The 22,993-nt window shown below is 45.3% G+C and overlaps 1 protein-coding gene and 1 long non-coding RNA gene across 2 annotated transcripts in view; one reads left to right on the top strand and one right to left on the bottom strand.

Moving 5' to 3' along the window:
• The window catches only part of LOC307188055, a 36,353-nt gene extending 22,267 nt beyond the window's left edge, over window positions 1-14,086 (top strand). Inside the window, exon 3 of the long non-coding RNA XR_013828799.1 lies at window positions 14,045-14,086. This is a non-coding gene — a long non-coding RNA (uncharacterized lncRNA). The remainder of the gene's footprint in view (window positions 1-14,044) is intronic.
• Window positions 1-22,993, bottom strand: part of KIAA2012 — a gene marked incomplete at its 3' end in the record, with an annotated part of 111,833 nt that overhangs the window by 76,452 nt on the left and 12,388 nt on the right. The window contains exons 3-11 of the mRNA XM_079924763.1: window positions 20,926-21,085; window positions 18,707-18,862; window positions 14,777-14,919; window positions 13,410-13,593; window positions 12,663-12,805; window positions 9,980-10,148; window positions 6,522-6,671; window positions 2,917-3,087; window positions 418-528 (exon numbers count right to left, since the gene is read on the bottom strand). Coding sequence (XP_079780889.1) covers window positions 418-528; window positions 2,917-3,087; window positions 6,522-6,671; window positions 9,980-10,148; window positions 12,663-12,805; window positions 13,410-13,593; window positions 14,777-14,919; window positions 18,707-18,862; window positions 20,926-21,085 — 1,387 coding nt within the window. The remainder of the gene's footprint in view (window positions 1-417; window positions 529-2,916; window positions 3,088-6,521; window positions 6,672-9,979; window positions 10,149-12,662; window positions 12,806-13,409; window positions 13,594-14,776; window positions 14,920-18,706; window positions 18,863-20,925; window positions 21,086-22,993) is intronic.

Below are 22,993 nucleotides of genomic sequence, written 5' to 3'. Positions count from 1 at the left end.
AGATGATTCGCAGCAATGAACCAATACACATAACGAGGGTAACTGATTGGATTACCAATTAGCCACCTCCACCTCTGGAGGGTGGTTGGAAAGAAGAGAAAAGGCAGTGTTTAGTTTGGGCAAATACCAAGAGGGCTTTATCATCCTCATCAAGACATCAGCACGGCACATTAGGCCTCCTCCGAGCCATTCCATGGGAACGTCTCTCTCCAGATGCTCCAGCAAGAGCAAACTTGCTATGCAGACATTGGGTTATTGTGTCTGAGTTACAGAAGCAACCCTGGGTTCAGCGAGAGGGGAGACACTGGTTGACTTGCATCTGTTTTTAATGATGTCTCTGCTGCTGGGGAGTTTTGGAAGCTGCAGGTAAAATCTTCCCCCAAGAAAGCGAGGCTGACCTGGGATGTATCATCTTACCTTCACCCGACAGAAGCTCCTCGGTTTGGGTAGGCCTTGGGAGGGACAGGCAGCTGTTTTCTCCATTTGGACCCAGCAAGAAGTGTCCCAGTGTGGGGTCTCTGGATTTTTCTTGAAAATAAGCACAAACATGGGCAGTGTTAGCACCAGTGCAGGGGAGGGAGGCTGAACCTGGACCGTGCTCCCTGAATCCCCAGCGGGCAGATGCCGGTGTGCTCAGGTGCTTGCCAGGGTGCAGGGCCAGCCCCACGCCTGGGATTCGGCAGAGCAGGACCAGGGTTCACGCCCCATCATCTGGAGTCAGTGTGGGATGAACAGGGCAGGGCTGCCACAGCCTACGACGTGCCTTCTGTGAAGGTCTAGAAAAGGGGGACTCCTTTGGTTTCAGGCAGCCCTCCAGGGACAAGGTGAACCTGGAGGGGGCACCTTGTGTGAAGGAAAGGGAGCCCCATCCTCCAAGTGTGTGCAGCCCAGCTCCTGGGCTCAGGGCTCGGTGGTTCCAGCCTCTGCTTCCTGCTCTGTCACACGCCTTTGTGCAGTACTCAGCGGCACAGCTGCCCTGTGGTTCAAATGCTGGGACTGCTTAGTGACTCTAAGGGGCTCAGGCCAAGGAGGAGAAGGAAGCTCTATTTCTCTCAGTTGCTTAGAAATATTGAGGGTGTTTCTATAACTTTACCTTCCCCATTTCCAAGGCAAAAAGGTGAGGAGTAGAGCTGGCAATCAGCCACAGTGGATGCTTACAAGTGTGTAAACACACATATACGCAGAGGCATCACACACACACGGAAACACTCACACATACTTACACCAAGGTGTGCACTCACACGTACATATATACACACTCACAAGGCACGCACACATATGCAGGTGTGCCTGCAAGGACACACATGTATCACACATGAAGAAGGACACACAGCAACACATGTGTACTTGTTCGCAGGCAGGCCTGCATGCCTGCATAATCACACATACATGAGCACACAAGTATACACATGTATTCCCATAGCTATATAAGCACACACATACCCTAAGCCACACGTGTGCCCCCATACACACATTCATTTACACACACTCAGCCTACACACTTGAGGCTTCAGGCTGCACTCGTCATAGTCACAGCCCTGGCATTCATTCTAATCAGGTTCTCCTTTTGTAAGGGTGTCTAATTCGGGGTGTGTGTGTGTGTGTGTGTGTGTTTGGTGTGATTTGTTCTGGGCAATGCAACCTCCTAGGAATACCCTTGGTGGTGATGCTACTGTACCTAAAGTTCAGTTCATTAGCTCAAAATTAAGAGAGCATCATTGCCATGCAAATATAAAAGGGAGGAGGTTGTAAGAGAAAGGTTCCATTTGGAAATAGTTTGTAAGTTTCTTTGGAGGGAGAGAGAGAGAGAGAGAATTTGACTTTGACCATTCCAGCCTTAAACAGAGGAGCTGCAAGCACATATGGAATTATTGATCCATGTATTGAATTTATGCTTACAAGGCTTCAAATATAAATAAATGCTTGGGTCGAGGCAGGGGGAGCGCAAGCGAGCAGGATTTAAATAGTGAGGCATCTGTCTCTGAGCGAGCCTGGGATGGGATGAAAGCTGTGGTATCTGTTGTCTTCTTGGTAGCTCTCAGTTGCCACATTCCTCTCGAGTGTGAGCTTCTCTAGGCCCTGAGTGTGATTCTGCTGTTAACAGAGATACTTTGTTCACATTGTCTGGCACCCAAACACACACCAGCTCCTTCATCTGGTGCTCAATCAGAGAAAGCCACCCATCATCCGAAGAGGGAGGAACAGCTGATTGGGCTGCACTTTCTAGAAAATGGTTTGTTGGTCTCCAGCATGGCCCCTTCCTAAGGGATTTTCAAGGGTAATTTGGACCCTAAGCAACTTTTGCTTTATGTGCTGCGTTTAGATCAAAGCCCCCATGGAAGCTGTTATTGCACTGTCTTAGTTTCCTCCTGGACTGTTGGCTCTTAAGGATAAGAGCTCTGAGTGGGGCTAAGTCAGAGAGGGTGTGGCCCTGCCTGCCTCATCCTTCAGTAGAAATCCAGAGTCCTTTTCTCTCTGTGCACAGGCCTCAGGCTCTGCCCTGGGCCGGAGGGTGACTCCTCCCCGGGGACTCTTCCTGTTGGCAGCGTCCCCAGGCTCCCTTGCCCCGTGCAGGGTTATGGCTCGGTGTTGAGAATGCCTGGTAAACCCAGTAGCGAGTCTCCCTGATGAGCGCAGGGAGCTGTGTCATCATACGCTGCTGCCGGGAGCGAGGAAAGCACAGAACAGCTTGGCAGTGCTTGTTGGTGCAGAAAATGCTTAAAACATATACTGACTCTTGAGGAATATGCATGGTGACCATTAATCCCACTGACAGCATTGGAAACACTGCTGATTTCCTTTTTTCCATGGGGTGGCTTTCAGACAGCTTATGTGTGGCCCTGGAAGATGATTGAAATGAGCCCAGAGCCACAGACAAGCCAAGAGGGTACATCTGTGCACCTCGGGAGCGATTACCTTGTCCTGCTGCTGGGAGTGCCCCGCCGGCCCATCTCACGTGGTGGGGGCCCATGGGGCTGCTGTGGCCTGATGTCCTGGGGCTGTCCAGGCCCCTCTGGCTCTCTGGGCCTTTTCTTCCTTCCGTCAGGGACAGTGGTGGAGTGCCAGCCTGGGGTGCAGCATCATCCTCTTCAAAAGCAAAAGGAGAAAAAGTACGAGTGAGAATTTGGATCAGTCAGAAAGTGAAGGAACCTCTTTTCTAATTCTGTTGCTGTGGCTCCTAGTGTCTAGGATCACTGATTCCCCTCATTCTCAAGTTTGTCTCTCTTTTCCAGCCCTGCTAAGGAGCAGAGGCCGGGTATCTCCCACAGCCAAGGTGGGATTATCTTGGCTAGAATAGCAGCCCTACTGTTGGGGAACCTCCAAGAACTGGGAGGAACTGAACAGTGGTTGTTGTTATCCTCATCCTATTGATGGGCTCCTGAGATAGGAGATAGACTAGGGAGGCTGCAAGGTCCTTCCCTAACTGGGGAGACCCCAGCGTTAAAGCTCATGGGACTATTGGCTACAGAGTTCCAACCACAAAGCAATTTTTCTAAGCAGAACCAGTGATCTCATGGCTCCTCCAGGTCATAAAGTACAAAGTAGCCCCTTCTAGATGGTAGTTAGAGGGTAACAGGATGGATGATAAACACAAAGTACGTCTTGACCTCCATCTTTGTTCTTTCTCTCACTCTTTCCCAGAACAGGCTCTGCTCTAGGAGCTGCTCTAGGGAGGGCAAAACCTAATTTTTAGAGGGTAATCTAAAAGTGATTGGGACCTTGTCTTAATCTCAGAGAGAGTGGTCTTTATTTCATGTTCAACACACTCTCGGTGTTTGTGTTTAATGGCTGGCTTCACACACAGTCTCCAAGTATCACAAGCTACTTATTTACAAAGGGAAGAGGTGTCTTAACAATGGAGAAAGACATCTCTTTAACCAAATAATGAAATCTAACATCACTTATGATGGAACAACTTATAACAAAGGGAATTAATATAAGGGGATATTTTGTGTCCCTTGATGTAATGCACGGAGAAGCAACATCACCAACATGCCATTCTTGCCACAAATGTTTGATCTGAATCTAATCATGAGGAAACAAACCTAAATTGAGGATAATTCTGTAAAGCAACTAGCCTAAACTCTTCAAAAATGTCAGTGTCATGAAAAATGAGACTGGGGAAGTGTTCTAGATGAAAAGATTCTAAAGAGATGTGACAGTTAAATACAATGTATGATTCTGAGTGGAATCCTGGATTGATTGGGGGAAAAAAAACAACTGTAAGGAATATTACTGGTGTAATTAGAGAAATTTGAATGTGGACTATATATTAGAAAAGAGTATTACATCAATGTTAATTTTCTTGAATGTGATAATTGTACTGTGGTTACAAGGAGAATATCCTTGCTCTTGGGAGATACGTGCTGATAAGGGATGAAATGTACAAAGTCTGCAGTTTAGTCTCGGATGGTTCAGCAATAAAATAAAATATGTATGTGTGTATGTGCGTATAAAAAATCTGGCTTCATTTTTATGATATGAGAAGTGAAACAATCCAGAGCTAAGCACGTAAATGGGTCTGTGCAACCTCTGGGGCGATGAGAGTCCCACTTACTAGTTCTAAACACCCTTGCTCCAGGGACCCCTGTGTGAGAAAGATTACCATGAAAATCTTGCCTCTTTAGACCTTTTTTTTTTTTTTTTTAATGCATCTACTACCCAGTTGAGTCACACACCAAACTAACCAAGCTACCAGGGACTTCTTAGCCCAGCTTCCTCCTGGCAGGGTAGCAGAGGATGGACAGGCTCTAGATACTGGGTCCCCAGTGGACATGGCAGCTCAAAACAAGTAGAGGACAGTGTGAGGTGAGCAGCACCAAAGATGAAATTCTCTGGTGTTGCCCATCCCTCCTGGTGGCTCAGGCGGTGCCCCTGACGTTGTGGTGCACAGGGGCAAAGCTGCTTTCTTACCTGTCTGCACGCAGAGTGACCCTTGCCATATGAGGATTTAAAAAAAAAATTATTATTTATTTATTTATTTGGTTGCATCGGGTCTTAGTTGCAGCACGCGGGATCTTCATTGCGACATGGGCTTCTCTCTAGTTGTGCCACGCGGGCTTTAGAGCGCGCAGGCTTAGTTGCGCCGCGGCATGTGGGATCTTAGTCCCCTGACCAGGGATCTAACCCGCGGCCCCTGCATTGGAAGGCGGATTCTTAACCAATGGACCACCGGGGAAGTCCCCATATGTGGATTTTTTTTTTTTAAAAAAAACTTCGAAGTCTGTAGGATGATTAACTCTCACTTAAGAGATATGGTAAACAAGCCCCTGCCTCAATAATCAAAGGATGTTCTCAAAATGGAAATGTCTCAAGAACATCCTGACCTGGGTTCTTTTTTTTTTTTTTTATTCTGAGAGGCCGTGCAGTATAATGAATAAGAGCACAGATTCTGACACTGGAAGGCCTCAGCTCCAAGCCCAGCGAGGCTACTTATAACTGTGTGACCTCAAACAAGTCACTCATCTCCCAGGGCTTCAGATTTCTGATCTGTGAAATGAGGGTAGGACTGTTGTGAGAAGTAAATGAGATAAGATGTGTTAAAACCTGAGGCCAGTGCCTGTCACTGAGGAAGAACTCCTTAAATACGAATGTTCATCCTTCTACTTCTTCTGATTACCACCACTCAGAGATCACCTAGCATTTGTGATACCGTCATCTTGCCCTTGGGGAAGGAGCTTCAGTTTTGTGAAAATATAGAGCTTTCTAAATATGGCCCATTGTTTCCAACCTATCAACACATAAAAATATACACTTTGATGCACTCATATGTATAATTTCAGATGTTTTGAAAAACTGGAGTGATGCCTTTTGTTGATATTATGAACTTCTCATGAATAGTCCCAAATAGATTAGAAATGAAATTCCATTGGTTAAAAACATGGGAGAAACTATAGAGCGTGCAGCAAATACGTAGTAAGTTTGGTGCTGTTTTACATCTGCAACCAGGAAATATTAGTAGGGGGTTTGATTTAGTGAGTAAGTAACTTGTGAGCTAGACAGGAAGTTGGTTTCACTGCAGCACTTTGGTTAAGGCAGCTGCTGCCTGAGCAGAAGCCATCTTCAAGTGGCCGGGGAGGAGTGGCCTCCCTTCTAGCCTCTTTTATTAAAATAATTAATTAATTAATTAATTTATTTTTGGCTGCGTTGGGTCTTCGTTGCTGAGCGCGGGCTTTCTCTAGTTGTGATGAGTTGTGGTGCGTGGGCTTCTCATTGCAGTGGCTTCTCTTGTTGCAGAGCACGGGCTCTAGGAGCGCGGGCTCCACAGTTGTGGCTCGCGGGCTGTACTGCACAGGCTCAGTAGTTGTGGTGCACGGGCTTAGTTGCTTCGCAGCATGTGGGATCTTCCTAGATCAGGGCTCGAACTCGTGTCCCCTGCATTGGGAGGCGTATTCTTAACCACTGCTTCACCAGGGAAGTCCCTCTAGCCTCCTTTTTATGGCTGAGGACCCTGATGTGTCTTGCCTGGCTCTCCTTCGGATTGAGATCCCTGTGGGTTGCTGGAGGGAAGGAATAGCTACCTTGAGGCAAGAGTGTGTCCCTCCCTGTGTCTACTGGGAGATGTACTGTTAATTCCCTTGGCCTTTTCAGGGGCACCTGCTTCAGGGGAGGCCTCCATAAAGGCCTGGACTCTTCTTCTGTTTCTGGTGCTGACTCAGAAACAGGAGCACCTAGGAGACAAAGAGAAAGCCAAGTTGTAGTAGACATCTGTGGTTTTTGCCAGCTCTCTCTTCTTTTTGGGGACCCATCTTTCTCTCACTCAGACCATGTGGTTTGGGTGGTCCGTTCCCTGACTCCAGGGATGGGCAAGTGACTGAAGCCTGGCTAACGAGAGCACCTCATTGCTTTAGCCACCGTGACTGGGTCTGGGGTGGGCACATAGCCCAAGCCTGGCCAATCACAGGCAATTTTGATACTTTTTGCAAGAGCTTTTAAGAGGCATTATCCTCTCTTTTTAAAAATAAATTTATTTATTCATTTATTTATTTTTGGCTGTGTTGGGTCTTTGTTGCTGAGCACAGGCTTTCTCTAGTTGCAGTGAGTGGGGGCTACTTTCCTTGCGGTGCATGGGCTTCTTATTACCATGGCTTCTCTTGTTGTGGAGCATGGGCTCTAGGTGCGGGGGCTTCAGTAGTTGTGGTGCATGGGCTCAGTAGTTGTGGCTAGTGGGCTCTAGAGCGCCGGCTCAGTAGTTGTGGCACACGGGCTTGGTTGCTCCGCGGCATGTGGGATCTTCCCAGACCAGGACTCGAACCTGTGTCCCCTGCACTGGCAGGTGGATTCTTAACCACTGCGCCACCAGGGAAGTCCAAGAGGCATATTCTTTCTACCAGGGTTAACAAGTTGTCATGGAATTGCAGGAGGCCATCTTTACCACCACATGGGGACAACGTGCTTGAGAGGAAAGGCTAACAGAGCTGAGAGACTCAGACAAATAGTGCCCAGAGGACATTTTCTGAGGCCTGGATCCAGCTGAGCCTGGAGTTGGCTGGTCCTTGCACTATCCAATTACATGAGTGAATACATTTCTTTTTTTGCTTGCGAGAGTTTGAGTTAGGCTTCTAACACCTGTTACTGAAGGAGTCTTCACTGACATACAAAAGAAGGAAGAACTCAATGGATTCACTTTCTGTATATTTTATTCCTATTTTTCATTTGTCAGTGTGTTGGCAAGCTCAATGGATCTAATAGGTTTAAGAATCTGGTCCATGATGGCCTGGTGACCTTCCTTCCAGGGTCATCATGGGAGATAATCAGGATTTAACCAAATCCTGATAGGCCTGTCTTTGTGTATATTAAGCATGTCTTTTTTTTTTTAATTGGAGTATAGTTGATTTACAATGTTGTGTTAGTTTCAGGTGTACAGCAAAGTGAATCAGTAAGCATATCTTTTTATTCTAGTGTTTTGACATCTGGGACCTTACTCACCCTGGGGAGGCTGTCCCTCCCAGGGCTCGCCAGTTCCTAGAGACTGTAAAGGACCACCTGCAAGTGCACATTTCATATGGAAACCAAAAAGTCTAGAGCCCCTCCCCCCCTCCCCAGCCATGACCTCCTTAACACTTCCAGGCCACTATCCCCCTGCCTTAATGACCCCAGGGCCAGGTACCAGACAACCAGGGACAGCCCTGATGCACAGAGCCTGCCCAAACTTTTCAAACTAGCCAATCCCAAACCGGCTTAGCCTGGTTGCCCTGCCTCGCCCATTCCTTCCTGCCAAAAATGCAATAAAGACTCTTGCCCATCCCACACGCCCCCCCCACCCCCACTCAGCCAGCCCTTCTGCTTCCTAGCTGACCCTGGTTCTTCTCCATGTGGCCTCGAGGGGCGTGGCATGCTCTCTCCTCTTGCGAACTGTAACAGACTATCTTTTCACTGGCAGTTGTCTCCTGATCTCTATTGGCCTCATCATACCTGAATAATAAGAAAAACCTACATTTAAAAATACTGTAATACTATGTGTTTTTTTTTAAGGAGCTAAGTAATTTTTTTCTGAAAGTTAAAATCTACGGACTGAAATGTGCAGATCTTAAGTGTACAGTTCAATGAGTTTTGACAAATGTATATATCCATGCAACCAACCAAGATTTCGAACATTTTCATCACTTCAGAAAGTTCCCTTATGACCCCTTCCATTGACTGGTCTTTTAAGATTAACAGACATTCTTCTTCATAGTGAGAATTCCAAACAGCCATAGAGCAAAAACTGAGAAATCAGTGGCCGTTTTTGCTGAAGTTTCTAGAAAGCTCAGAACTAGGACTTCTTCAAAATTGGAGTCAGCTGTTTAGAGAGTTGCCTTTTGCCTCGGCTTGCCCAGAAAAGTCCCAGGGGCAAGAATGTGGAATGGCTTGGGAAGGTCAGAAAGAATTTCTCCTTGTGCAGGGTGCAGGGTGAGCTGAGCGGTCATTCAGAAGCCTCTTTCAAAAAGCCTTTCTAAGTCCCAGTTGGAATTGCTCTCTCCCTTACCTGTACTCTCTTAGCACTTTGCTTAGAAGCTCAAAAGCTCTTCCCTGATAAGGATTGTAGAAATCATCTAACATTACATAATAATGGTACCTAATTCAAAATCAGGAAAATGGAACAGACTCACAGACATAGAGAACAGACTTACGGTTGCCAAGGGGGAGGGCAGTGGGGAAAGGAAGGACGGGGAGTTTGGAATGAGCAGGTGTAAACTATGATATACAGGTTTGTATATTATATGATAATACAGATTAAACAACAAGATCCTACTATACAGCACAGGGAACTATAGTCAGTATCCTGTGATAAACCGTAATGGAAAAGAATATGAAAAGGAATGTATATATATATATATGTATAACTGAATCACTTTGCTGTACAGTAGAAATTAACACAACAATGTAAATAAACTATACCTCAATAAAATAAATTACAAAAAATCAGGAAAATGGCTCTTCAGACAAACTTTTATCTTTCTTTTATAAAGCAAAGGTCCAAAGATCCAAATATCCTCTTTATCTTGGCTGCCAGGTAACTCATCTAAATCCAGTGCTTACCAAAAGCAATGAATTCATCCCAGGTGTCTGATAACATCTATTTCTCTACTCTTTTTAACCAGGTGTTTTATTTTTTCAATTTCAATTTTATTTGTCCTTCTTAATGTATTGCATTTATTTGTTGTAAGCTGCCTGAAAATTCTTGCACCTTTATAACATCTACGGTGCCTTGGACTTAATTTATGTGTATGGCTGACTTCCATTTTCTTCCACAGTTTAGCAAAATGCTCTGCTTGACGAGGACTCAATAAATATCTTAAAAATTGAGTTGAGTATGACCAGAAGAGAGCTACTTGTAGACTTATCCTTTTTCTTTCTTTAAAAAAAAGTTCTCTCAAGGGGGTGACCCTGAAGAGTGTCAGCCACGATTTAGGAGAGGGCTGCGTTAGCGGGACCCACACCCCAATCCTTCCTGGCCTGCCGGGTTCCCTCAGGAGACCGAGTCACAGGGACCTACCTCTTCTTCGTGCCTTTCCTTTTGGGGGGTGTTGGGTATGGAAATGAATCTTCATGGGGAAGATGAAGAGCTCTGCTGGGGGTTTATTGGCTTTAAGTTGACTTCTCAGGGGGTCCAGGACTCTGGATGATTCCTCTGAGATAGGAGGTGATTTCAAAGCCTTTGGTGCCTGGAGAAAATGTAAAAACAAACACACCCCCATCTGGCAGGTATCTAAATCCTGCTGCCTGCAAGGGATAAATGACATTGTATCTTACTGAATCTCCAGCATCAGAAGCTGCTGAGTGTAATGTCGCTTCTGTACCCAGGGCTGGGAGATAAAGCTGACAGACCTGGAAACCGGTCAACTCACTAGAGTAGGGCTGCTTTGCTTCATGGGAACGTGGTTATGCACCCATTAACCTAGCCTCTGATTGCTCTGAGAAGTATAAATGTGGTAAATTCAAGAGCCTTTGTGAGGAAATACAGTCTTTCTCTTGCAGTCGGGAAACTGAGCCAGATTAAAATGATAGAGCTGAGACTTCCATGTCCGGAGAAGGAGAAATCTTGGCTTGTGTCGTTAAGAGAAAAAAATGTGGCTCAGATTGTGGACTGTGCAAACCTGTAGGTAAGAAAGGGCAGAAAGTAGGAATACACATTTGTGTTTGCTTTCCTCATGTCATCTCTCTAAGCTTCAATTTCTTCCTCTGTAAAATGGGGGCAATCATACTTCCCACCTCATAAATTGCCATGAGGATTAAATGAGTTAATTATATGTCGCTACAACAGTGTTTGGAACTAGGCTTTTTTCTATGATATTTCTTTGAGAGAAGACTCTTCTTTCATTAGGGTTTAATACCTAATCTTGCCACTAGCAGAATACCTAGCTGTCTCCACACGTCTGTAATAGGAACATAGCTAGAAAAAAAATCACTGTGTGTCAGGATCAGCCACAACTGTAACCCAGTTTTTTTATGTCCAAAAAACCCCAAAACATATGTGTGTGTGTGGTGTAAGTGTATATGTATATGGGGAGAGAGTGAGAGAGAGAGAGAGAGAGAGAGAGAGAGAGAGAAAGGAGCTATGGGTAGTACTTAGTCTCCTGTTTCCAATTATTCAGAAGTTGCTGAAAATTTCTCCTTTTAGTTTGCAGCTTTTAACATACGAACTTGGTTCTATGAAATGTATACGTGTGCTGGGTTTCAGGGACTTCAGTTTCACAGGAGGAAGAATAAAAACGTCTCTCACTTTTTTAGTGTTCAAAAAGAAAAAAGATCCGAAACACACACAAGTATCCTAACGTGTTTAGAGTTGAATGAGGAAGGAAATTCACCCAAATATACTCAGGGTAATATGTATAATTATGAGACGTTAAGAAAATGATTAACCCAACACATGCACATAGTGTACTTATGTCCCTGGAGACCTCCACTGTCCAGGTGCCGGCTGCCCACCAACTGCCCTCTTCTGAATACTGACCTTGTGTATTTTGTTTGACAAGGTTTGCATTGGGAAATCTATGTGGAAACTCAAATGGTTTGTGTGAGGTATGGCTGATAAGCCAAGCCTTAATTTCTCTATTGTAATTAAAAATTTACAGAGTTTTAATATAGTGGAAAATATTGCTTTCCTCTGCTAAATCATATACATGGGTTGAGGGAAGGGACTCCTGTCCTCTGAGCCTGGCTCGGTTCTGGGCTGAACTGGGTGTGAGATTGAGGGCTTTCCTTAGGCCTGAGTGACCCTGGCAGGTCAGGCCTGCTGTTTACTCCTGGTTCAAAGGAACCTGGAAGACAGATGCCCTTCTGGTATGAATGGAAAGGTTTAGATCAGCTTAGACATGGAATATCTGAGAAAATCCTGAATAGACTGAAAACGACCTCCCTCACTGGCACCAGGACCACCTGGTGTGCCCATGGCTCCTCAGGACCACTTCAGATGGTGCGAATCCCCACCATGAACTAACACTGCTGTTGTTTCCAGTTGGACACAAGATACTTTCACATAAATCCTTCATCTCCTTTCATCCTTCCATCAGCCCTGTGAGGCTGGCATTATTATCTGTGTGCACAGAGGAGGTCACTATAGCTCAGAGTGGTGAGCCACTGGCTCAAGTAACACAGCTGCCACGGGCAGAACATTCCAGCGTCCCTGCTCATTCCCACTCAGCACGGGTGCCTCCCAACCAAACTGAAGACCCACACAGAATTTCAAGGCAGGACCAGGCCAGAGACGGCGAAGGACGTCTTTAAGGAAGGTGTACCTGACTTCTGAAGGGGGTTGATAAACCTGCAAAATTTATCCTACAGTTTCAAAGATGACAGACCCTCAAATTAAGCAAAACCATTTCTGGGTTCCAGCATTTTGAGGTTGAAGTGGGTCAGCTGCTTACAAACCCAAATTCTGTCCTTACACGCTTACAGATAAACCTCAGCCCCTTAACAGGAAAAGGGATTCTGTTGGCACCAGAAAGTTTGGTTGACACCATAACGCTTTAATCGGGGGCAGCTGAAATTTCCTGTACTTCACTATTTTCAACATTTAGTAAATTACTACAGCTTTAGTCCAGCTCCACCCGGTGAGCTCAGAAGCAAGTAAGGCCTGTTCTCTGAGACATCCCTTTGAGTCACCTCATTCCTAGATTGAGATTAATCTTTTAAGCGCGCGCATGCTTAAAACACACACACACACACACACACACAACCTTTTTCCTCCTCGCTTCTCCAGATGTGTTTTTTTCTGAGCCTGTGGCAGATGCTACAGGAGGGAAAAGACATCTTTCAGCAGGAGGCTCCTGGAACAAGTGGCTGCTTCTGCCCTGGTGGAGTTTCATATTCCCTTGTTTGTCTGTAGAAACAGGATGGGAACAAGAACTTATTAGTTGCCGGGGTGGGGATGGACAGTTGACTTTCAACTTTTATCACTTTTGGGTTAATGGGAAGAGAGACAGAGAGCGCCGAGGCACTCAGACGGCCATGGCTTTGGCTGAGGTAGCTTCAGGAAGCCCTAATCTCATTATCTGGGTTGGGTTCTTGTTGGTTGAGTCAGGTGATAGGGAGAATAATAACGATCATCATAGTAGTTACTATGTATTAAGTGTTAACTATAGGACAAGAATCATGCAAAGTATTTTATATGCATTAACTGAATCCCCATAATAGCCTTATGGAGGTATTATTATTATTCCCATTCTACAGATGAGGAAACGGAGCCTCGGTAAGATTAAATAACTTGCCCAAGGTCACCGTTAGTAAGTGGGGGTAATTTGAGCGCAGGCAGTCTGACTGCGGAATGTGTGCGGTTGAGGACTGGTCTCATTCCTACCTCCAGCTGGACTTTGGCAGTTATTTTCTAAGGTGAGTGGCATGAGGAAGTGACACTCAGCCTGCCTCGGTGCTCTCTGCAGGATCAGGTTTACCGAGATCAACAAGCAAGATATTTGGCTTCTTACCGCTGAGATCTGCCTTCCTGTTGGGGAAGGCGCGTCCATAGAATGTCGTGTGGGATTTGTCTCGCAGGAGCCAAGAATGATCGATGCGGGCATGCCCAAGGGCCCTCCTGGAGCTTTGCTGTGTTTTTTCATGGTGGCTTTCCTTTGAAGCGTGGATGCAACGGTGATTCCCTTTTGACGTGTCCTAGGGAAGGACAGATACGCATTCCTGAAAACAGGTTTTGTAAAGGAACAGAGCAGGTTCCTATAACAGTCAGACCTTGTGGCTAGACTGGTGGTTCCAAGGATGAAATCTCCTTAGCAGCCTGGGAAGAAAAACATGGTTATAATGGCAAGATATTTCATGATGTTTATTATAATAAAACATTTTATTATTGGTTATAGAGAGAATGACATTTAACCATGCCTGACATATAGTGCTTTCTTGCAAAAAATTTAAAAATCAAAATGAAAAAATTAAAAATCAAGCATTAGTATCACTGTCTTTTCTTTTTGGCAAACTTTTTTTTATTGTAGTAAAATATACATAACATTTATCATTTTAAGCATTTTTAAGTGTATAGTTCTGCATTAAGTATATTCACGCTAGTGTCATTGTCTTTATCCATCATAAAATGTCTCTTCTCTCCCACTAGGTGGTACTTCTCTTCTCCCCCTTTCCTGTTTCATTGGCGTGTCACCTGCTTGTAAGTCATACATGTTTATTCAAGATAGGAGCTCGTGTTGTCTACGTTTCTCTGAACCACTGTCACCTTGTACACACACACACACACACACACACACACACACACGGGCCTTAGAGTTTAGAAAGCATTTTTACATTTTAACTTATTTAATCCTTATAGCAACCTTGGGAGGTGTGTATGATAACAGCTCCATTTTACAAGAGAGGTAATTCAGGTTCAAAGTTAGTTAAGTTAGTCACCACAGCTAGCAAGATGCAGGACTCAAAACAAGGCTTTTCCAACTCTAAGGCCAAAAAGCTCTTTTTTCTAGAGAAGACTAGAGCTACCTAGATGGGGTGAAGAGTGTAGGGAGGATCTGTGGTTAAGTAAGATTGGAAAACCATGAGTTAAAGCTAAACCATCCACTTTACCTATAGAACTACCTATGGTCCATGGTCAAATGTGCACTGTGACTCTCTGGGAGGAGGACATTTCCCAAATGTATTTGGCCAAGAAACCCTTTTTTTGCATGGAGCATCTGGCAATGCTAGGGTTCCACAGGTGACACTTTGGGAAACAGGGGTCAGTAGGCTCAAAGTACTCTTCTCTTCTCTGGAGGACCCCAAGAAATGGTGAAGGGAGGGAGCATTATCTCTAAAGTCAGAAGAATAGTGACGGAGGGGACCCCATTAGAAATGGTACCTCTGCCTGTGTTTCATCTTCCTGCCAGGGCTGCTTCCTGAGTGGTGGCAAGCGAGTCCCCTGGCTGCCATGGTTCTTGGCTACAGAGCCCAGGTCCATGTGTCCACCAACCCCAGCTTCCCCTTCATCCAGGCCCTGCTGACCTGCAAAGGTGAACAGTGTGTCAACTTCACAAGCCCAGAGATAGGTATGATGCTGTTAGCTGCTTCCAAACTGCCTTCCTTCTTGCTTTTCTGAGCAAAAGTGTCAATCAAGGCCCTTGTTCCTCCTCCCTCCTTATTACTGTATTTCTGCTAGTGCCTCCACAGAAGTGGCAGCCAGGTCAGTGGAACAGAACTGCTTTAAGAGTCAGGAGGCTCAAGGTTGAGTCTTTGTTTCATGGACTCAGTTTCCTCATCTGTAAAATGGGGATACTGATTTCTTGCTCTCGCTTCCTTGCAGAGTTGTCTGGGGCTCAAATAAGATCATGAATATGACACCCCTTTGTAAACTGTGAGGGACTAGGGGATAACAGAGGTGTGATGATGGTGGGGTGACCTGCAGCCTTGCTCTGTTGTCACTGAGATGCTCAGTCTGAAGCATTTGATTTCCTGGGATGTCTGCTGTTCATTTACTTGTAGAAAAACTCAGGCAAGTGCACTGCTTAGCAATCTGCACTTACCCTGTCTGTGTAACCCTCAGGAAGGATCTGAGTCAACAGATGACTCCAGCATAGTTAACAAATCTTTCGTCGATGGTTTAAAGGGTCCTGCAGCTATTTTCATCACTTACTCAAGGTAGATTTATTGCTGAAACAGTCTGGCAAACTTTCCTTGTTTGGAGCCGCTTTAGCAACACCTCCACTCTCTGCTTGCAGCTCCGTGGAACAATGGGGCTGTCTTTCAACCAGAGGCGCTGGAAGCCCTCAGGGGCTCTGTGTATGTTGGAGCGCTGGGCTTCTGGAGGCTCCCAGCCAGCCTCACTGTCCCCCATACTCCCCAACCCTTGTCATTCCTTACATCATTCTCATCCTTGGTGTCATTGGGTCAAGAGCCGAGTGCTTATCTGTGGGACTACTCCCTCCCTGCAGCTCCCCTTCCTCTGCCCATTGGCTCCTGAAGGCTACTTTGGGTCTGAGCTGATGCTGAGAGTGTTGGTGGGGCAGATGCAGACTCAGGCGTAGGTTCAGGGGGACTGCTCAGGTTTTAGTGACCCAGGGAATCCCTGAATCTGGGGTGGCCCAGGGCCATGTTAGGCCTGCTCCCAAGAAAGCCTCAACTTCATATAGGATGGAGCACTAAAGACCTTTCTGTGTGTTCTAGAATGATCCTTTGGGGTCAAGCTGGACTTCAGGGCCATCCTTCCTGGTCAGATTCACCAGGGAGCCGAGTGCATTTCTGAGGGTAGAGGAAGTGAAACTCTGGCAAATGGCCACTCACCTGCTGAACGGTATTATATGGCAGACTGGCTAAGTTGGGGCAGGGTGCTCTGGGGCGGGAGGATATAGAGGGGCATTCTTCCCTTTGGCTGTATCCCAGGTGATATTGAATATATGACTCAATCTATGTGAGGGAAACCAAGATCCTTCTCAGTAAACATCATCTCTGGCTCATTTATCTATGCTTAACAGAAACAGGTTTGCAAGCAAGGTATTGGAAGTTTCAGTTGTTGAAAGGAGACCACACAACTTGGTCTCTCTCTATCTCAAATATGGGTTCAGATTACCCAAATAGTGTGCATGGGGGTAGTAATTTAGAGCTCTTAGAGAGCTTTTTTACCTGTGTCTTCTCCTATGGTTTTTTACAACAACCCAGAGAGAGTGGAACGCAGACACCACTACTACCATTTTACAGATGAGCAAACTAAGGATGCACAAAGCGTAAGTGACTTAGCCAACATCACATTGTTGGGGGATCTGAGATTTGCAGCCAGGACTTTTGTTACTTTCTCCAATACAGTGTCTGGCAAGGAGAGGGAGACCAAGGGGAGATAAAGTTGAAACAAATAAACCATCAGTCAGGGTTCAGGCTATAGTCTCTGAGCTATTTTTCCTTCCTTACAAGTTGATTTTTGGTCCCTGTGATCATGGGCAATTGGGCATTACAGTTATGCTTAAAAAACACAAGGTAGGGAGGTCTATAAGTAACATTTACTGAGCACTTGCTATGAGCCAGATACTGCATTATCTCGTTTAAGTCCCACATCCAATCCTGTGAGGTATAGGTGGGTATGGTCATCTTCATTTTATAAATAAGGAAACTAAGGCCCAGAGAGGTCACATGGCTTAGAATCTGGTGCCAATGGGCACGTGTTTAATCACTATTTAATATTGCCTCTCTGTTTCTGCCTGATTGTGACAGCTCCTCCGTATATGGCATCAATTAGGGAAGCCACTTGATTCCTTAGGTGTGCAGTGTTGATCCACCCTCACATGGAAGTACTATAGTCCACAGTCCAGTATTTTTAGATCTCAGGGCATCAAAGTCTAAGGATATTAACTGGAGACAGTAGAATTTTTGAAGCAAGAAGGCATTAGGCAATGGCGAGGTGGGGTGCCACCTGGGGAAGGGCAGAAGGTTCCAGCACAGGAGGAATACTGGGTGAGTTCACTACTCTTAGGACATGGATGGCCCAGAAACTTGATCTCATCAGTGCCTCAGAATCACCTGGTCTCAGGGATGTTGACCCACATTAGCAAAGTGCATAGAGACTGATGTATAGACCGGGGTATAATTACAAAGAGAAATACAATTGCCTGACCAGCATGTTTCCCATAGATGAACTACTGGACAAGGTTATGACCAAAATTCCTTGATAATGGAGTCTAGACTCAAGGGAGGTATATGGTAGGCATGTTTATGGCACCAGGCTCTGAGAACCTGCCATGTTCTCCACTCCACTTGATAGATCAGATTCTCTACTTATCCTGACTAGATCCTTTTGCAAGTACAGAGCTTGGTTTGTTTCTGGACTATTGTTTCTGGAAAATTCCTTTTTCATTTCAGAAAAATTAACTTTATATTATGTTAGGCTCTTGTCCTTTCCTTCTCGTTTCTCAAAAACTCTGGTAGTAGTCAAGACCCTAGTCTTTGCCCAGTCATCTTTATCCAGTCATCTTTCCCCATCTCCCTTAGCAAAGCAAATCTGGCTCTTTTAATGCTTCAAGTTCCCAAGAATAATATTGACAGGTAGAACCTCCGTAGTACTGAAGAGCTTACAGACAGCTCACAATAATTTTCTGTGCAGTAACGAGGTAGGCCTTGTTATGTCCATTACAGAGATAAGCAAACAAGCTCAAAGAGGTTGAGTGATTGGCTCAAGATCTTACATCTAGTAAGAGAAAGAACAACCATTGCAGAACAGCCAGATTTCTGGCTCCAAAGCCTGTATTTTTTCTTATGATATTGCCACAAAGCCACAGGTTAAAGAGTGTTAGAGTGAACAAGACATAAGAAATCGTCTAAAATCTAGACTCTAGATGCACTGTCCAATACAGTAGCCATTAGCCACATGTGGCTATTTAGATGTAAATTAATTAAGAGTAAATAAAATTTAAAAACTCATTTTCACAGTCACACTACCTACATTTCAAGAGCTCAATAGCCACATGTGGCTGATGGCTACTATATTGGAATTGGACAGCATATATATATATATATACACACACACATATATACATATATGCATGTATATATATATATGCATGTATATATATACATATACATACATGTATATATATACACACGTATCTGTATTAAAAAAATATATATGTATAAAACATTCCATCATTGCAGAAGGTACTATTGGATGGTGCTGGTCTAGACTAACTCGCTCATTTTACAGATGAGGACAATGAAACCCAGAATCCCTAGACCTTATTTTGGAAAATTTCATTTTAAGCTGTTAAAAATCCAAGTATTTGAGGTCTGGTTTGATAAAATCAACATGTACCTTGTTCCAAAGATTTTCCTGGTTGAATCCAAAATGGAGGGAAGACAGGCAGGAGATGGTATTTGGGGGGTACACCTGAAAGATCCTGTTGTGGCCTGAGATTCTTTGGTACATTAAGTTGACTTTCCTGGAGCAGGACAGAATCCTTGATGTATCCTGAAGAGTAGGTCAGGAGTTATTGGTAGAAGTAATGGTTGCCAGTCTAGACGTCTTGGTGATAACTACAGGGTTCCCCACTTGCATTAGTCTTAGTTTTGGACATTGCCCATTAAGGAAGACAATTAGAAGATGTGAGAGATTAAAAAGTCAGATAGAAGCCGTAGAGGGTTCTCTGTCTAGTGTCTTGGGTGCCTCTGGTCCTGTGCCACATATATACTTCTTCCGCTCCACCATTCCCAGGAATTGGGTCCCCCTCGTGGAAGAAACATGGCTGCTTCTTTGGGGTTGGCTAAAAGGCACCTCCTGCCTTGGAAGGAAATCTAAAGGTTTCTCCTGGATATATCCTGCTTGCTTCTGCAACCCCCATGATTTTCAATCCATTCTATAAGTATTTATTGAGGGCTTATCAATGGTCCCACCTCTCTACTAGGCAGTAGGGTGGATACAGAGAAACCAGACATGGGTCCTTTTTAAAGGCACTAATAGTCTGTTGGAGAGACAAAGCTGTCCTCTGCTCTATGCGTGTGGTCCCAAGTGTCAGTGTTATATAAGGCCAGAAAATGAGGAGCTCAACATTGCTGGATTTGTCAGAGAAGCCTTTGTAGAAGATGTGTGCCTGAAGGGTGGCGAGGATTTATCATAGGAGTGGAAAGATGGGAACATACCAGCATCACAAAGGTGGTGAGCTCTGAGATGTGAAGGAAGGGGGTGGCAGAGTCCATTAGGCCAATGATCTCAAATCCCAGTATTGTCTTTGCTCCTCCAGCTTGAGAGTCTCACCCTCAAGAAGGCCTTTGATGAGGAATTATGGCAAGAGGCCCAAGAATGCACGTACACATGGACCTTTCCTTAAACCACACATTGTAGCTACATGACTTTCACAGAAGGGTCTGAGACATTTTTTGATGTTAAGAGGGGCTCTCCTCCTTGAAGACGTTGGGCTTGGGCCATGGGGCAGTGGCCTGCTCTGCCCTCCGCCCCACCCAACAATAAACATATCTCTGGTTAAGAGGCTCTTTCTCAAGTGTTAGATAAATGGAACTGCCTGGAACCGTGGGTCCACCGTGAGGGGCAAACCAATTACTGGACAAACCCACATCTCTCATTTTCCTTCAAGTCATCACTTACTGGGGAGAGAGCTGTTTTCTCTCCTTTCCCGAAGTAAACCTGTAAAGCAAGAAGAAAGGCAGTTTTCCTCTGGTCCCGTCTGTTCGTTGGTGCTGAAGAGGTGGCAGCTAGCTGAGTAGCCACTGGCAAATCCTACTGCTCTCCCCTCTCTTCCCCAGTAGGTTTGCCAAATAAAATATGGGATGTCCAGTTAAAATTGAATTTCAGATAAACAATGAATACTTTTTTAGTAGGAGTATGTACCAAATGTTACAAGTGTAACTTTTTTGTGCGTGCCTCTGTGTGTATGTGCACGTGTGTAGGCACTAAATCTGGCAACTCTAATTCCCAGCCATTGCCTGTTTTTATTTTGAAGCCATTACAGAGTGTGTTTGGGGTCTCTGTTCAGCAGCAGGGTGTCCGTCTCACTCCTGGGTGGGTTGTGCTGGAGAGCCACCTTCTTTGAGGAGGAGGCCTAACATTTCTACGTCCTGGGGGATCTGAGGTCCCTCTGAAGGGGAAGTAGGGGATATTGGGAAGAGGGTGGCACCTGGGGTGTGGGGAGGATCTGGCTTCTGGTTTCAGCTTTGCTTTTGGCTGAATGACCTTGGACAAATTACTTTGCCCCTCTGGGCCTCTTTCTCCTTCCCTTGTAAAAGATTGGGATTGCACTGGAGGATCTGGAGTCTCTGCATGGGGAAGCTTGGGATACACTTTCTGCTTGGGATGCAGAGCGTGAGACCGTTGAGAGGCAGTAGAGGGAAGGCAAGACTTCAGGCTGCACTCCCTCCGCACACGTGGGGGAAGCTGACGGGCGAAAGGTGCGACGGCACAATTAACACAGAATTGGACCTGAAATTCTGCTGTTTCAGACCTTGATGGAAAACACACTCTCACACCAGAATGCGAGGCGGGGAGGCTCAAGGTGCACCTCCTCCCACGTCCCCACTGACCTGCACATTGGAGCCTGTACATGGTGTCAGGGGGCCACGTCCGCAGGAGGCCATGGAGGTATCTCCTGGCTGAATACCCAGGCTGGATCCGCCGTAGGCCCTGGCTCTCTGGTTGGCTTCGGAAGTGGAGGTATGGCTGCCAGGCCCTGTCCTGCTCTCTCTGTGGGGACACCAGTCAGGAAACAGCATGGCTGCTGAGCTGGGAGCCTCCCAGTGATATAGGCTGGCTAGCACAATCCTCATCAGTAATCCGGGAGACTCCCGGAAGGTGCTGGAAGGCACCAGAAACGGATGCCTCGGCCAACAGACATAAACCAAGAACCCACCAAGCAAAGCTCTGAAAGGCCCCTGTGGATTTGCAGTTGGAAGGAGAAGGAGAAATGAGAAATACCAGATCCCATCTTGAGATAGAACACCAGAAAAGGATAAAGAGCCTCAAAAGAAAACACATCATTTAGTTCAGCCTGTGGAAATCATCTTAGTATCTTAAAAAGTGGCCCCGTATAAGAAAACCAGGTCGACAAATCAGCATCAGCATTCAATGTTTGCAATATGAATAATGGGACAGACAAACTCTGTCCGTGTTCACGAGGAGCATGGCATTTTGAAAACATCTGGCTCTGCTGCATTTCATTTCAGCCAGGGAGAAGTTTCTGGGAATCTACCTGCCAAAGTCACTATGCAAGACATCATGGGAAATAAATGTGAATAATAACATCTTACACGTGGCTAGGGCTTTATCTTATACAAATAATTTTCACCTCATTATAATCCTTTAAGGTGGACAAGTTAATATCATAACCACTTAAATGAGGTAGAAATTCTCTAAGGATAATCAGTTAAGCACAAGAATAGCAAACACGTGGTCCTTGTGTTGACATCTCTCCTCATCCCTGTTGTCCATGGCAGACATCACCAATCAATCACAGCACTCTTGACTGAAGAACTGATTGTGATCTGAGTCTTTGCTTTTTCTCTGGAGAAAAAGCGACAAATAAGGCAGATTGATAACTAATATATAAATTGACTAAAGGTTAAAAAAAAAAGCATGGCTTATTATTCAATTGGCTCTACTGTCTCAGAATTTGTTAATTAAATGAATGCTTGGAATCCAAGCACAGAGCATCATCTGGTCCTTGATGTCTGGACAGTTTATGTGGCAAGTACTTCAAGTACAAAAAGAGCATGAAAAACTCAGCCCCACATAAATCTTGAGGCTTTTTCCAGAGGACATGAGAGAGGGAGTTGTAGGGAGGGCAGTGGACACAAAATGACTTAAGTTCTTTCACTCACTCCATTTTTTCATTTGGTCATGCAATAAAAATTTGTTGAGCACCTTCTACGTGCCAGGCACTGTGTTAAGCCCTGGTCTATGGAGCCACTAGATCCAAGGCTTTTTCTGGATGAACTGGAACTTCATTTCCTCCTGTAAATCTTTGCTTCCAATGACTTCCCTCTAAATGTGATAAAACCAAGCCTCCTCTGAGATGCTGTGGCCCTGGTGCAGATGGCATGACGCCCTGTCTGATCTGGATAAGAGCCCCTTGGTTTTCAGTAGGGGGCACTTCTGAAGCACCTGCTTGGTTCTGTAGCTTTGCTCGGCCACTTGCTCAATGTGGCAGGGAGTTGCCGAGAAGAATTAGGGAATCCCTTATCCTGGAATTTGGCACATCTAGATACATTTTTGCCTTGAGTTTGAAAGCTGATCTTGGCCTCTGTATTAGTTTCTTATTGCTGTTTAACAGATTACCATACACTTAGTGGCTTTTTATTATTATTATTTTTTTCGGCCGCGCTGCGTGGCTTGCGCAGTATTAGTTCCCCGACCAGGGATTGAACCTGGGCCCCTGGAGTGAAAGTGCTGAGTCCTAACCACTGGGCCACCAGAGAAATCCCCCCTTAGTGGATTTTTTTTAAAAAATACATTTATTTATTTATTTATTTATGGCTGCGTTGGGTCTTCGTTGCTGTGCACGGGCTTTCTCTAGTTGCAGCAAGGGGGGGCTACTCTTTGTTGCGGTGTGCGGGCTTCTCATTGCGGTGGCTTCTCTTTTTTGCGGAGCACAGC

The sequence above is a fragment of the Stenella coeruleoalba genome (assembly GCF_951394435.1).
Source record: "Stenella coeruleoalba genome assembly, chromosome: 6".
In the NCBI taxonomy this organism is placed as follows: Eukaryota; Metazoa; Chordata; class Mammalia; order Artiodactyla; family Delphinidae; genus Stenella; species Stenella coeruleoalba.
This window is presented reverse-complemented; position numbering and strand designations above follow the sequence as displayed.